Raw genomic sequence first — 16,145 nt, forward strand, 5'->3', positions numbered from 1 at the left:
ATTAGGCCAGGTCCAACATATCACAGCTCAAGTCAGACCAGATCAAGCTCAATCGCAATCATCTCGACCCATTTTACATTACACCTCCATTTACCAAACAATGCAATGCACGTAACACACAATAGCAAAGTTTGTAAGACAACAGATTGCTAAAAAAAGTAATTGGAGAAAAAGCTGCAACAAGATTTTGGAAGCCCACACGAAGCTCCATTCTCATGTATTCAGTTATTTATACCACGCCTCACGCAGTGCATGAGCCGTTGGCCTTTTATATAGGTAAGGGTAATGCATAAAGAGAACCCAACTACATGAACCAAAATTTAGTGAGAATTCTGCTCAGACGTCTTCAGGGCCGTTGATTACCTGATAAAGGGAACAAAATACGTCTTTACATTTTGGAAGCTGGAAGTTTAATATAAGAAAGAAAAAAAAAAGATTAATATACTATATACATATATGTTGGTTAACCTTGTTCTCAAGGAGAGCTCCATCTGGAATCTCCAGCTTCACCCCAGGTTTTGCAGTGATGGTCACGTTGCCCTTCACACCAGAAAAATTAGGAGGAAATGATTAGGGATTATTCATGACATAGTGCAGAAAACAACTATAAAATTAGGAGACCAGATCCTCTAGTCTACATAAAGTGGATCAGGGGATGGACAACTTGCAATTGCGGCCGGATCGTGACCGTGATCCGGGCGCAATTGGTTGTGATCCCTCTCTAGGTTCACCGTCCTCCCCAAGTCATAGTTTGGATCAAGACGGATGACCGGAGATCTAGACAGTCACTAGTGAGAAAAATTAGCAGATAATAATGAGACAATAAAAGACAAGAACGTCATTTAGTAAAATGAATATCAACATCATTAGGTCGTTAGGGGGTTCATGCTGATGTTGAATACTCGAACATGTATATCACGCTATTACTACCCTAAAGACGTATGCGGAGATGGATATTGAAATTATACCCCATGTGCATTAGTCTTCACCGAAAATGGCATGGATTTTTTAAGATGTACCTTCAAGAAAGACGAAAGTTCAAGAGAATAGTAGAAACAAGGTGTTTTCTGGGAGCAGCTCTGCAAATAGTTTTCATGAAGCTTTTGTGTAGTAGTACAAGAAAGAGGTGGAACAAAAGGAGATCGAAGTCATTATGATAGACAAAGTATCTGCTACTTTTTTTTTTTTTTTTGAATTTTTAGGAAACAAGAACTAAAAGAGACTCCATAAGAATAATAATTGCTTAATTCATCAAGTGAAGGGCGGAAATAGATAAACTATATAGAGAAAGAATACCTTCAGCACTACTCCTGCACCAAACCAAACATCACCAGAAACCTTCAAGCTGTCAAGGTCAACAATACTAGGTATAGACTTGAAACGGGCAAGGAAGTTGGACACCTACAAGTTGAGGAACAATGAATCAAACAAATCACTGAGTAGCAGAAGAGAAATTAAACTACTCTAGTCGTAATTTTACCTTCTTAAATTCTGGCCCAAGTTCAATTGTGGGGTTTGCAGGATTTTTTCTAGCTTCATTACGAACAACGAAACCATCAACCAAAGTGTACAAATCAGACTGAGGGAGGAAAAAGATTAAGTTAGGGATAGCAAAGAAAGTGAAAAAAGGAAAGCAGGAATTATGTTGTTCATCATAGAACAGATGACTGATGAATACCTGCACGAGAAGCAAATCAGACGTTGCCTTCACTGGCAAAAACCGAGACCGAGGAACATTAATCCCGATTGCATTGTCAAAAAACTGTTAAAGCATAGTTTGATATGTTTTAGATATATATATATATATATATATGATTTTGAACTACAAGAGACAGTATCTAATCAGCCAAATGATTACTCGAATTGCTGCTCCAGCAGCAGTTTCCAGTTGAAGAACTTTCACACCATCAACTTCCTGGATAAAACAACCAAATTTGCTTACTTTTTCATTTCTTTGTGATGGACCAGAAAAGTATATATATATATATATGTATATAGTGACACCACCATTGGATGACGGACCAGAAAAGTACCAGAGGATGCATAAAACATACATAAATACATATACATATATAGTCACACCACCTTTGGATTTGGAATAATCTCCATTTTAAGTGCATCTGCTTCAACAAGCCGCTTAATAGCCTTCAAGTTCACCCAACTGTAATTACAAACTTTCAGAAAACATAATTCACTGTCATAGTGTAAAATTTTGATCACTGAGTACTTACAGGTTGTTGGTGTTGAAGATCTTGAACTTTTCGATTGACTTAAATTCATTCACCTGAATAATAAAAGAAGATATGGGTTATATCTATGTCTGAATGATGGCATTCTTGAGGAATAATTTAATCTTGTAGCCCATGAAAAAGAACAGTCAGCATTTTGCCTTGCATTTGGAATGAGATGAATGATCACCATAATGTGAAGCAACTTACATGAGCATCAGGAACTTGTGCAATCTCAAGGAGCTGCAACAGAAGGGGTTAAAAAAAATTAGATGGGAAAAATAAAAGCAACTACCAGATTAATGAAGCTTCAACATACTGAAAGTTGTGTACATGACATAACTAATATAGATCTTCTAAAAGAGCAAAACACAAATAATACTTGCACATTTAAGGGATAAAATGTGGGGTTAAGCAAAGATATCAACTCGCATAACAAACATAAAATCCAAGAGATTTAGATGAGGACTTCTATCAAGGTTCAGCAACTGGTAAAGAAAATTTTGAACACACAGAGAACTGTTATGATTTATTCATCTTATAATTTCACAATTAAGATGAGTAAATGTCTAAGTTTTTGTAGATACGTAAAGCAGCCAAAGTTTCACTACCCTTATAAGCACACTAAGTGGCCAGATCAATTGAGTTGCACCAACTATGTACCTGTGAAAAATGCACTATCTAAATTACTTGGATAAATACTTGAACAGATCTTGTATGAAGTACGAATTTGGTGAAAAATATTTGTTGAAACAGAGGATATATAGAATAGATAAATTCAACTTATCCTACTCTCTAATAAATGGACTCAGATGATTGGTGGTATTGTAGCACGAGCCATCAAAATTAAAGAAAATTTCAGACTAATTGTGTGATGAGTAGCCTTGCAAATGTTTTATAATAAGAACTAAGAGATCATGGGACGGTTCAAACAGTATGAAATGTGAGAAGGCATTGAAGAATGACAGGATATGAAAACAAATGCTCCAAAATAAAAAATAAATGAAAATGCATAAGCGATAGCCTTGCTTGTCACCTTGGTGAATAAGCACCAACTTGACCGATCTTATAATATAGGACAGCCAAGTGCACGAAGTTCCCACCAATACACGGTCCTGGGGAAAGTGTTGGTGCAATATTCCCCAGGTCAAGGTTGACCGTGTTGACTGAGCTTGAATTGAGTCAAGCTCGAGTCTTGATGTTGTGGTTTCGATGTTTGACAATACATGTAGTCAATACATGAAGATTGCAGGTGCAATTGTTCATGTGTGAAGGAGAGTCAAGTAGGTCAAGGTTGACTGGATACTTGACGGAAAAATCCTGGTAAGTGAAGCCAGGTGAAAGTCCTAACTAGGAAGTTAGGCAGGTGAAAAACCTAGTGAGTGAAGCTAGGCAGAAGAAAATCCTGGTGAGTGAAGCCAGGTGAAAGACCTAGTAAGTGAAACTAGGCAGAAGGAAATCCTGGTGAGTGAAGCCAGGTGAAAGACCTAGTGAGTGAAGCTAGGCAGAAGAATGTCCTGGTGAGTGAAGCCAGGCAGTTGGAAGACCTAGTGAGTGAAGCTAGGCAGAAGGAAGTCCTGGTGAGTGAAGCTAGGCAGAAGAATGTACTGGTGAGTGAAGCCAGGCAGTTGGAAGACCTAGTGAGTGAAGCTAGGCAGAAGGAAGTCCTGGTGAGTGAAGCCAGGCACGAGAAAATCCAGATGGATCAAGGCTGATCGGACATCTGGTGTTGAAAAGTCCAAGTAGGTCAAAGGGACTGACTGGATACTTGGCACGAGGAGAAAAGTCCAAGTAGGTCAAAGGGATTGACTGGATACTTGGCACGAGGAGAAAAATCCAAGTAGGTCAAAGGGATTGACCGGACACTTGGTGAGGGTGTCCTAGCAGGTCAAGGGTGACCGGATGCTAGGCACGATGAACCAACAGGTCATGGTTGACCAGATGTTGGTTTAGGAGGCTTTAGACTTGATTTTGGGAGAAATCATGAGCTGGATCGATCGGCCGATCGATTGGGCGAGTCTTCGCGACAAGCCTTCTTCCAATCGATCAGTGGATCGATTAGGACAAGTGTGCGATTGCACAGAACAGCGCTAGATCGATCGGTCGATCGATCCAGAGCCCCCAATCGATCAGTGGATCGATTGGGAGCTGCGATTTCGCACGATAAACCCTGGATCGATCGGCCGATCGATCCAGGCAATTCCCGAGAGCACAGAGGCGCTCTGGATTGATCAGTCGATCGATCCAAAGCCTCCCCGATCGATTGGGAGCAATCCAATCGATCGGGATCCGACCGTTGGCGCTGGATAAAGCCGTTGGCATGCGATTCCTTCGCAAAAAAAAAAAGCTCTCGCACTGTTCACTTCCGATCTTCACTGCAGCTCTCCACATATTCTTCTCCACTCTACCGGCAGTTCTTGAAGAGTTCTTGGAGCAAGGTTTGCTGTTGATCCAAGATCAAGAGGCGGGCTACAACAAGAAGTTAGGGTTAGGATTTTTATTGTACATCTTGTAAGCTTTTCCTTATCCTGTATTTCTCTTTCTTTTCTTGTACTGAGAGTGTTGTAGGGTTTCTCCACCTTTGGTAGTAACCATAAAGGAGTGTTATTCATAGTGGAGGGTGTGTGAGTGCGTGGATCCTTGGATTAGTCATCTCTTGTGAGGTGGATACCAAGTAAATCCTTAGTGTTAGCGTTGTGTTTGTTTTCTTTGTATTTTCCGCTGCACATCTTTGAAGAAACAAGCAACGAAGAGCACGACGAGCGCACCGAGCTATTCCCCCCCCCCCCCCCCCTCTAGCTACATAATCGGTCCCAACATGTGGTATCAGAGCAAGGTTGCTCTTCACCGGAATCATCGCCGGAAAGGGAAAAAGCTAGAGGGTGAAGAAGTTGGAGCAATTCTACAAGTCGAAGACTTCATCACAAGAAGCTCAACTTCAAATGGAATTCCAAGACGGTCTTAGATTTGATACAAGGGTGCCTCCATCATTCATTTCAACAAGATTCGATCTTTGGAAATCAAAGATCGAGAATTTCTTGATGATGGAGATAGAGCAATAGTTGGCTCTTATGGAAGGTTTTGAAGCTCCAACAAACTCCAAGGGCAAGCCTCTCGAGAAAAGCAAATGGAGTCAAGAGCAAGTTCAAAGGAGCAAAGCAAATGATAAAGTGACCAAGCTTTTGGTCAATTTATTGCCAAGCAATATTTTGGCTCAAGTTGGAGAATTCAAGGATGCCAAAGAGCTATGGAGCAAATTGACATTGCTTCATGAAGAACCCTCCACTGTACCAATTCAAGATAAATCCAAAGAGGGCGACTCATTGGAGCAAGATCAAGAGGAGGAGAATTTCGAAGGTGAGAGAGATGCTCATCTTCCGAAGAAGAAGTCCAAGAACCTTCATCTTCAAAGGAATGTAATGAAGAGGGCAAGGAGAGGGCATACTCCTTGTTTCATGTACAAGATGAAGATGAAGAAGTCTCCACCTCTAGGATTGAGGGGGAGCAACCTTTGGTGACGCCGGATCAAGACGAAGGAGAAGCTTCTACATCCGGGTCAAATGGAGAAGAAGACGATGCATCCTCCACAAGTCAAGTAAAATCAATGGGAGGAAAATCATTTTCGGATCAAGAGGAAGTTTCTACCTCCGGATCCAAAGGAGAAAGTGACATCCCTACACATGAAGGTATAAACATTTCAATTAAAAATAAAAATCACATTATTTTCTTTGAGTGTAGGGAAAAAGGACATTACAAGAGCAAGTGCCCCAAATTGACCAAGGAGAAGAGCAAAGTGGCACTAAAGGGCAAGGTGAAGCCCAAGGAGACCGTCCCCGGAACAAAGAAGAGCAAGGAGCACATTGTGTGCTTCTCTTGCAATCAAAAGGGACATTACCGGAGCCAATGTCCCAAGGGGAAGAAAGCGGTCAAGGCTCTTGGAGGAAGCACAAGTCAAGGGGGAGCCTCCAAGGTAAAAAGAAAAGTATCATTTATTGAGCCTACCCCTTTAAATAATGGTAAAAAGCATGGTAGTTCTAACTTTTATCATTTTAATGCTATTTACCATAAGAATAGAAAGCATGATAGCTTTAAGGAAAATCATGTAGCTTTTCATGCTAAGACTACCACACCTAGGGTTAGGAAGGTAGATGAAAATCTAGGCAAGAAAACTAAGAGTTTTAGTTACAAGCCTAAAAATAAAATTGCTCATGGATTTAATGAAAAACCAAAAACTAAGAATTTAATGATAGAAAATCAAGTCTTGAGGTCAAGGCTTGATAAAATGGAAAAGACCCTAAAAAGGATGGAAAATATCCTAAAAGGGCAAAATGAGCAAAACTTAGGTTTAGGACAACAAGGGTCATCCAAGGGCCATAGAGGTTTGGGATACAAACCTAAGGCTAAGAAGGATGTAATATCTTACCATAGGGTTCCATATAGTTATGGAATCAACCCTAGGTCAAGTGATCGAATCAAAAATACAAGGGAAGTTATCTCTAGAAGTATTTTTGCAACAAACGTGACTAAGACCTCCAAGAAGTCTAAGAAAGTCACTAACAAAGTCACAAGGGAGGCAATCCCTAGGGTTGACCTAGAAAAAGTGACCAAGGCTTCTAAGAAGCCTAACAAGGTCACTAGAAAGGTATCTAGGGAGGTTATCCCTAGTGAGTACCTAGCGCACCCAAGGAGCACCAATAGGTTTTGGGTTCCTAGGAGCATTTTCTCTACCCCTTAGATGGGTTAGAGAATGTCAACTCCGATTAGAAGGGTAGTTAACCCAACTTTGATGAAGTTGACACTCGAAGAGCATTTTCAAGGTTATTATTAACTTTTGAAAATGATAAGGGTTATATGTTTACTCTTGGAAAGAGTAAGATGTGTCACATTTTGATAAATTGGATGATATTTTAAGTGACACAAATTGGGAAAATCATAAGAACTACCAAGTTGGGATTTTGGTATGTTCTTAGGAAATTAAAGGCAATGTATGCCTTAACTCAATTGGTTACTCTTTAAAAGAGTAAATTGTGCCAAAATTTGAGGAATATGTTTAATTTAAATTGGCATAAATTAGGAAAAGCAAAAGAAATGTCAAAATTGGATTATTGACATTTTCTTGGGACATCTTGGGCAATGTAGGGTTTAAATTCTAAGTTAGCTAAGGATTGAGGATACTTAGATAGGTAATCTAGGTATTTTATTTATGCTAAAACTTGCCATGTCTTGTTTGCCCATCATATGCCATGACATCATATTTATTTTTGCATTGACATTTTATTATGAAAAATATAAAAATATCATGTCATGTCATACATATATCATGTAGTTATAGAAAATTTATTTTGAAAATTATTTCTTTTTGATATATGGCATAACATCATCATGCATTATTTTATGTAGTTTAAGGACAAATGACATTTATTAACAAATAACATCCTTGGTGGATGTTCATAACCTCAAAATACCTAGGTAGATATGCATGATCCCTAGATTAGGGCAAAACCAAAAGTTTACATCTCACTAAGAACTATAAGGTGACTTGTATGTGTTTTCATGCACATTAGAAACAAGTGAGATGTTAGGATGATGAACAAAACTCAAGATGTTGATTTAGTGCATTTTTGTGAGTTTTAAGTTCATCGAACACATAGTTATGTGTTTTCCAATCATTGGGAAGCTAATGTACAAGTCATGTGCATTGAGCCCAAAGAACATGGTTGGATATTGGTTTTGAAAATCATTTTAAAATGCTTTTGGAAAACCTTAGTGAAGGCTATCTTTTGATAGTAATCATCATTGAATAGTTGAGCACAAACTTGAAGAAAACACTAAAGTGTTTACAAGTTTTCAAGTTTGTGTCAATCTTTGAAAATATGAAGTATTTTCTTAGAAAACTATTTTTCCATGATACTATATGCCCTAAATAATGTCTACAACGATTTTTATGATTTTTGGAATTTTGTAGATTTTTCTAGGGGTTTCTGAAATTGACTGAAATGAAATTTCAACTTTTTCAGAGCTTCAATCGATCACCCGATCGATTGAAGGGTCTCAATCGATCGGGCGATCGATTGAGAGCAAGCTTCTCGCGAACAGAAGCTTCCTGGATCGATCCACCGATCGATCCAGCCCTCCTGAATCGATCAGTGGATCGATTCAAGCAGGTTCAATCGATTGGGACCCAACTCCAATCGATTGGGAATGCTGATTTTGGCTGGTAAAGCCTGATTTCAGCATTTTGGACCATCTTTAGTCTAGGTAACCATTCCTTACCCCTCAAAACATATTTGTATACATTTAGGGGGAGTTTTCATGTTGAAAACAAAAATAGATTGGTTAAGGAAGACTAAATAGAAGTTTAAGTTGAGGTTTAGTTTCAATATTGAATTTATGAACCTCAAAACTTCTAAATTTGGGTTTCCTAAAGGTTTAGGGATTCCAAGTCATTGTTGGTGCAATGACAGAAGTCACGACCATGTCTTTAGGGGGAGTTACTCTTTAAGGACATGAAAAATACTTTTCATACACCTTGGAAGGTGGTTAACCTTCTTTCGCGGAAATGCTCAAGGTTGAGCATTTGAAAATAATGGAGAGTGGATATCTTCGTTATTCAAAGGGTGTCTGCTCAAGGATGAGCATTTAATGATAGTGAAGGGTATGAGACCTTCGTTATCGGATTGTGAGCAACAAGTGAAGTTGTGAACAAAGTTAGGTAACTCTTCAGGGGGAGAGTTTGCTTATTTTGATGTGTGCCAATAGGAGGAGAATGAAAGGATTTAAGTTAGGCCTTCATTATCTAAGAGGGAGTTTGCCCTCTTTGGGGGAGAATGTAGGGTTTAACTTACGTCTTCATTACCTAGTGGCATGAAGAAGGTTGAGGCTATGGGATTAGCCTAACTTAAAGAAGGTATTGTCAAACATCAAAAAGGGGGAGATTGTTGGTGCAATATTCCCCAGGTCAAGGTTGACCGTGTTGACTGAGCTTGAATTGAGTCAAGCTCGAGTCTTGATGTTGTGGTTTTGATGTTTGACAATACATGTAGTCAATACATGAAGATTGCAGGTGCAATTGTTCATGTGTGAAGGAGAGTCAAGTAGGTCAAGGTTGACTGGATACTTGACGGGAAAATCCTGATAAGTGAAGCCAGGTGAAAGTCCTAACTGGGAAGTTAGGCAATGGAAAGACCTAGTGAGTGAAGCTAGGCAGAAGGAAATCCTGGTGAGTGAAGCCAGGTGAAAGACCTAGTGAGTGAAGCTAGGCAGAAGAAAATCTTGATGAGTGAAGCCAGGTGAAAGACCTAGTGAGTGAAGCTAGGCAAAAGGAAATCCTGGTGAGTGAAGCCAGGTGAAAGACCTAGTGAGTGAAGCTAGGCAAAAGAATGTCCTGGTGAGTAAAGCCAGGCAGTTGGAAGACCTAGTGAGTGAAGCTAGGCAGAAGGAAGTCCTGGTGAGTGAAGCCAGGCACGAGAAAATCCAGATGGATCAAGGCTGATCGGACATCTGGTGTTGAAAAGTCCAAGTAGGTCAAAGGGATTGACTGGATACTTGGCACGAGGAGAAAAGTCCAAGTAGGTCAAAGGGATTGACTGGATACTTGGCACTAGGAGAAAAGTCCAAGTAGGTCAAAGGGATTGACCGGACACTTGGTGAGGGTGTCCTAGCAGGTCAAGGGTGACCGGATGCTAGGCACGATGAACCAACAGGTCATGGTTGACCAGATGTTGGTTTAGGAGGCTTTAGACTTGATTTTGGGAGAAATCATGAGCTGGATCGATCAGCCGATCGATTGGTTCATGCCTAATCGATCGGTCGATCGATTGGGCGAGTCTTCGCGACAAGCCTTCTTCCAATCGATCAGTGGATCGATTGGGACAAGTGCGTGATCGCACAGAACAACGCTGGATCGATCGGTCGATCGATCCAGAGCTCCCAATCGATCAGTGGATCGATTGGGAGCTGCGATTTTGCGCGATAAGCCCTGGATCGATCGGTCGATCGATCCAGGCAATTCCCGAGAGCACAGAGGCGCTCTGGATCGATCAGTCGATCGATCCAAAGCCTCCCCGATCGATTGGGAGCAATCCAATCGATCGGGATCCGACCGTTGGCGCTGGATAAAGCCGTTGGCGTGCGATTCCTTCACAAAAAAAAAAGCTCTCGCACTATTCACTTCCGATCTTCACTGCAGCTCTCCACATATTCTTCTCCACTCTACCGCCAGTTCTTGAAGAGTTCTTGGAGCAAGGTTTGCTGTTGATCCAAGATCAAGAGGCGGCCTACAACAAGAAGTTAGGGTTAGGGTTTTTATTGTACATCTTGTAAGCTTTTACTTATCCTGTATTTCCCTTTCTTTTCTTGTACTGAGAGTGTTGTAGGGCTTCTCCGCCTTTGGTAGTAACTATAAAGGAGTGTTATTTATAGTGGAGGGTGTGTGAGTGCGTGGATCCTTAGATTAGTCACCTCTTGTGAGGTGGATACCAAGTAAATCCTTAGTGTTAGCGTTGTGTTTGTTTTCTTTGTATTTTCCGCTGCACATCTTTGAAGAAACAAGCAACGAAGAGCACGACGAGGGCACCGAGCTATTCACCTCCCCCCCTTTAGCTACATAATCGGTCCCAACAGAAAGGCCTATTGTATACAACCTTACCCTACTTTGCAAGAGGTTGTTTTCGAGACTCGAACCCGTGACCTCTAGGTTACACGGTGACAACTTTACCGTTGATCGATCTAATAATACTGAATTGAAACCTACGGATTTTGTCTCGAACAAGAACATACCGCGACCACAATAAAGAAAATTTCTATGAAATGTTCTTATTTGACAATCTCCACATGGCAGTTAATTTGAGTGGAAAACACGTATTTGTTCTCCACCATCTTCAGATATGGTTTGGTTTGCATTAAGCAAGTTTCATAAATATATCCTTTCTGTTTGTGTTGTAATCTCATTTGTGTTCTGAGATGTAGCCCCTATAATACTAGAAAGTTATATAAAACCATGTATGCTACAGGAAAATTTTACAAGACTACTATAGCCTTGTATTTTATGGATCAAAATGTTAGGTTAGGGAAAAAAAGTGTATACAAAATTAATCTAGCGAAAATGAGAATGCTAATATGGATGTGTAAAGTTACTAAAAAATAAGAGAAAAAAAAACTACTATCTTGCAATAATTAGGTTCACTCTAGTAGATTATATAATCTGAGATTATATTGATATCTTCAAAGATGACGAATAATTTCTACAGATCAACGGGTTGAAAGAATTAGAGTTGAAAGTATAAGAGCTAGAGGGAACTATAGAAAGTCTGGTTAATGTAATACAATGGTGATTTAATCGATACTGTTAGTGATATAACCTTGCATATGAAGTTCAATAGAGAGATAAGATCCATGTAGCCAATTCCAAATAGTTGGATTTTGGGACTAACACAGTTTTATAATGATGATATTATGATCTCATTTTGAATATAAACTTTAATTTAATGGTGTCTGAAATATATAGTTGCAAACTATTGTGGAGGTGTTAGATGCCTGTAAGTATAACTCCTTTGATAGAGTCTAGATAAGGGATTGAAACATGAAAAATAATCAACAGCAGCACAGATGTCAATGGCAACTAGAATGTTCTTATTTAGGTATGGTAAATTATCATTAACAAACATGTCTTGTACCAATATTTAGAAATTTTGATTCATGAAACATACCTAAGATGTAAATTGAAGTAGTGCAGTATTAAAGGCATTAAATCCAAACTATCTACCTGAACCCTTCCTTCGTATGAGATTAATGTACCACCTTTAACATCAGCCAATGTCTTAGGTGTCACCTGATCACCACCCAGTACAAGTGTTAATGCCTATCCTAAACTCAGCAGATTCTCAGAAGGAATATGCTCATACCTCCATACAGTACTCATTCTGATTGTTAATCAAATGGTTCAGGATTTCTGTATTCAGCAGACGGAAACATTCTTATGTAACACAGTGAAAGCAATTTTACATTAGATAATGAAAATTGACAGCAATAGAAGGCATACTGAGGTCAACGACAGCACCCAAGTTATCTGAGTTTGCAACAAAGACATACTCTTTCCCCTGAGGAACAACATGCATAGTAGTGTTCAACAAAAGACACAAAAATGGACTGGTCACTGAAGTCACAAACCAAAACAATAGTTAACTAATTAGTTTTTCATCTGGGTTGGCAGTTGCATACCTGTGATAATAAGGCATCAAGCCTGCCACTGTTCTTCAAGGATGGGAAAACATCACCATGGCCAGGAGGATACCTATGAATTGGAAATAAAAACATGTATATTTTTTTAAAAAAAATGCGATAATCTGCAGAAAGAAATATCTCAATCATCCATCATAACCAAATCCCAATTTCCTATAAAATGAATTGGGCATGTATGAGGACAGAATTAAGTAGAAATTTGCTCAATTGAAAATTAGCTAACAGAAAATATGCATTGACTTTATTTTCTTAAGTATCATTCAGGGATTCAAATCTTATTAGCTTATTCCTTCAAACCAGGGAAGAGGCCAATTCAGTGAAAACTTTGATTGGGGAAAGGTGATTTTTCTGTTTTCCAAAATATTTCGTTGAAGCTATGCAATATAATTGTCATTAACAAACTAGAATAGAGACAAACCCTTGTCCAAGGAAATGTCATGAAAGAAGAAAACAGTAAATGTAGAAACTGCAGAATGCTAGTTCCCATTCATTTATCTTTTTCTATGTTGTTTATGACAAACTAATAAAAGAAATACAGGACAAAAAGTGTTGTCAAACTACAGCAACGTTCTCTTGTTTAAATACCAGAGAAAGCATAGAAAACAAAATCTAGATAAAAAAAGGTCAGCAAAAAGAACAGTGAATACAAGAACAATGATAATTGATATTTCATCTGCCCTTTTATTATGATGTCTAAAACAAACTACTTGAATCACTAATACAGAATAAAGTAGCAATGCAAAGCATAATAACATTGTTTTGCTATATGACATGTATCAAGCTTGTTCAGTATGATAAATGAGCTACTAGTGTAGCGCACAAGGATCAGCAGCAATGCCCTAAATGGGTGGTGTGGAACCTGAGACAGGTCAATTTAAACTCAAAGGATAACTATCAAAGCAATAATTGATTGATTCTGATAATGTCATTCTTTTTTGTTAAGGGTGATCAACAATACAGAAGGGGGTCCACTTCATGACCAGCATGCCCAAGTGATCGCCCTTTCCAAGTCATTTAGCATATTTTTTTGTAGAATAAACCAACAAGAGATAAGTAAACTATCACAGAGGAAACTAAAAGAAGTAAGCGTATGTTTAACATGAACAGCCTATAAGAAGCTTTGACCAGAACATACCAGCCATCCTTCCCTGTTTGGCCTTTGCTAGGTAATGGCAGAAAGTCTTCAACAACTATGCGAGGGTACTGACTCTGAAGATCAAATAATTACAGGTTTAAGAACCTTTAAATATTAAATTGCTGCTGCAGCTCTCCAAACTGAGACAAACTGAAAAAGATAGATGAATTTCAAACCTGATTAAATGTATGTATCTCAATATTTGAGTTGGCATATTTCTCCACAATCTTCACATACATCAAATGTATGAACAGAGTTAGACATAACATGGCCATGTGAAGTTAGTTAGATATGAAATCAGGCCAGTTATTCACACCTTGAGTGTATCATCATGTGTGTTGAAAGAATTCATCAAAAGTAGAGGCACATTGCATCCATATTTTTTGTTGAGAGACTACAAAAGGTTTTCCATGATTTAATATCACCAATTTCATGAAAAGAAACTCACTAAGATACCCTTACCTCTATTTGGATAACAATCAAGTCGAGGAAGGTAAACCCATTGCGCACTTCAATTACAGATCTAAAGTTCATGGAAAACAAAACTCAATTTTCATTCATGATAATCTTGGACTCTTGAGTAGGGTCTAGTAACATATATTTATCCTATAACCTCTGAATTATGGAACCTTGTAAATAAACAATGAAAAGTTATAAAGAAGAAGGTAATAATTGAATTAGCAGTTACATATATATTCTAAGAAATCAGAATTTCAATGCTGCGCATTCTAGATACAAACAACTTGTCCTACTTCCTAATAAAAGGGGCTAGGATTAACTGATTCATCCTCTGAATTAATAGTTGGGATTGTAATATTGATATTTGAACTAGGTTAATTGAAATATTTGATGGCCACAAGTCAGTGCTTAACTACTTAAGAGGACAGCATATAGATCTTAAAATTATTTTGTCAATAGTATTCATAGAATCTAGCAATCACTAGAGACGCCTAGTGATGAGTTAGTAAACAGGGTCCAAATAATACTAATAATAACAATAATGTATAGTATAAGTTGACTTGTACACAATATTGTCTCCTTTTCATTGACATACAATAGACACAAATCAAACTACTTCCTTTTGCAGGTGAAGTATGCATAAAGGATTGTACTAGAAGAGTTGGTGCCGATCCTAAACTATGTTTAACAACTATAAGGCCCAACCAAATGAATAAAGTCTTATATGATGCATGAAGTATATAATCTTTGAAGTTGTCAGCTGAGTAATATGGCAGAACAATCTTTTCCTGCTAACTTGGGAGTATATTAGAACCAAGTTTGCCATGACAAGAAATAGCATGAACGACATACAGAAGTAAGAACAAAGACCAATCTCTCCTTTGACATTCTTGAGTGATAAGTTAACAATGCAAACATAAATAATACACTGTCCGTTAGAAACCATATATACAAGCTCAAAGGCAATTAAGCATCAAACTACTAGCTTAGATCAGTTCATCAGTAGTCATTTTTATGAGAAATAAAATTATCTTACTTAGGACCCGTGCATCCCATGGTGGTCCCCAATCCTCCATTGAGTTTTAGCACGGCAAGCTTGTCAAGGAGCTTCCTCGTGGCCTCCATATCTGCAACACGCTAATCAGAATAAATCAAAGAACTAGCAAAAGTGTGTCCCAGATCCGACTAGAGAAGAAAAACCGGACCTTCCGGCGGTGGCGCCAAGGAATCGTAAGGTACGACCACTTCATCAGTCGGAGTCTGGATCTTGCTCCATTCGATCTGGTCTGCGTCGCCGCTTCGATCCAACGAACACACAACAAAAAACCGACATTTCAATAACTCGACTCGAAAGAGCTCATCATATGAAACAAGCATCAAAAGCAATCGGATCCCAAAAAAAACCCAATTTACTCAATTTTACCTCAAGTAGCGAGACACGAGGTTGATGAATCCAGATTTCTCATTTTGGCTACGAATAAACATACAAAAACTCCGATCAGATCCAGCATATTTCCCCGGAATCCATGAGTTCAGAAGAAAACAAACACACAAAAGGGCTTCGGTCTCACCTGATCTGATCAAGAGTAGCAACCGCGGACTGGAGCTTCTCGATCTTTGCGTCGGCCATCGGAAATCGAGACGACGGAACGAGAAGGGAATCGAGAGGCGCCGAGCGAGCGAAGAAGGTGAGGCTGCAGATGCGAACGGGAGCTCACTGAGATTTATAGGAAAACGACGGGAGGACGTTCTCCGTTCGTCGACGGTAACGGAATGTTCTCGGCATAGGACGCTCCGTCACCAGACGAACCCGTTAAGACACGTGTCGACACCAGGAACAATCATCGAGATCGTAGCAGATCATAGACCGTTGGTTCGGAGCTGCAAGGGTCCAGGTAGTGGACGGAGCTAACGGTTTGTCGTTATTCGATAACGCTAGCGCATCACGGCTTTTCGTTAAATCGTATCCGTTGGTATTTAAAAAAATGGGCAAGATGCTCACTCACTAAAAACCTACGCGTGTTATGTGAATCATGAAAGATTTGTTTTCGAGTGTATATAAATTATCTATGCGCCTATTTATT

The 16,145-nt window shown here is 39.1% G+C and overlaps 1 protein-coding gene across 1 annotated transcript; it reads right to left on the reverse strand.

Annotated features, from left to right (window-relative positions):
• Nucleotides 1-48: 48 nt before the first annotated feature.
• LOC122017808 (UTP--glucose-1-phosphate uridylyltransferase) lies at nt 49-15,776 on the reverse strand. Its single transcript, XM_042575509.1, has 21 exons — nt 15,633-15,776; nt 15,485-15,532; nt 15,267-15,358; nt 15,098-15,188; nt 14,065-14,125; nt 13,919-13,996; nt 13,779-13,829; nt 13,603-13,676; nt 12,447-12,519; nt 12,268-12,325; nt 12,131-12,177; nt 11,992-12,057; nt 2,439-2,471; nt 2,232-2,284; nt 2,086-2,161; nt 1,859-1,915; nt 1,679-1,762; nt 1,481-1,579; nt 1,297-1,401; nt 469-540; nt 49-363 (listed from the first exon to the last, which is right to left on the reverse strand). The coding sequence occupies exons 1-21, from the start codon at nt 15,689-15,691 to the stop codon at nt 337-339; spliced, it is 1,404 nt and encodes a 467-aa protein (XP_042431443.1). The 5' UTR covers nt 15,692-15,776; the 3' UTR covers nt 49-336.
• Nucleotides 15,777-16,145: the final 369 nt, after the last annotated feature.

Source organism: Zingiber officinale, chromosome 8B (genome assembly GCF_018446385.1).
Source record: "Zingiber officinale cultivar Zhangliang chromosome 8B, Zo_v1.1, whole genome shotgun sequence".
Classification (NCBI taxonomy): domain Eukaryota; kingdom Viridiplantae; phylum Streptophyta; class Magnoliopsida; order Zingiberales; family Zingiberaceae; genus Zingiber; species Zingiber officinale.

Bases quoted from the DNA above. Each gene is read 5' to 3' on its own strand.
- LOC122017808 (XM_042575509.1), bottom strand. From the start codon at position 15,691: ATGGCCGACGCAAAGATCGAGAAGCTCCAGTCCGCGGTTGCTACTCTT. The intron at 13,997-14,064 runs GTAAGGGTATCT...AACCTTTTGTAG, and splicing joins TGATTGTTATCCAAATAGAG to TCTCTCAACAAAAAATATGG. The intron at 541-1,296 runs GTATTCTTTCTC...TCTGGTGTGAAG, and splicing joins GTGCAGGAGTAGTGCTGAAG to GGCAACGTGACCATCACTGC.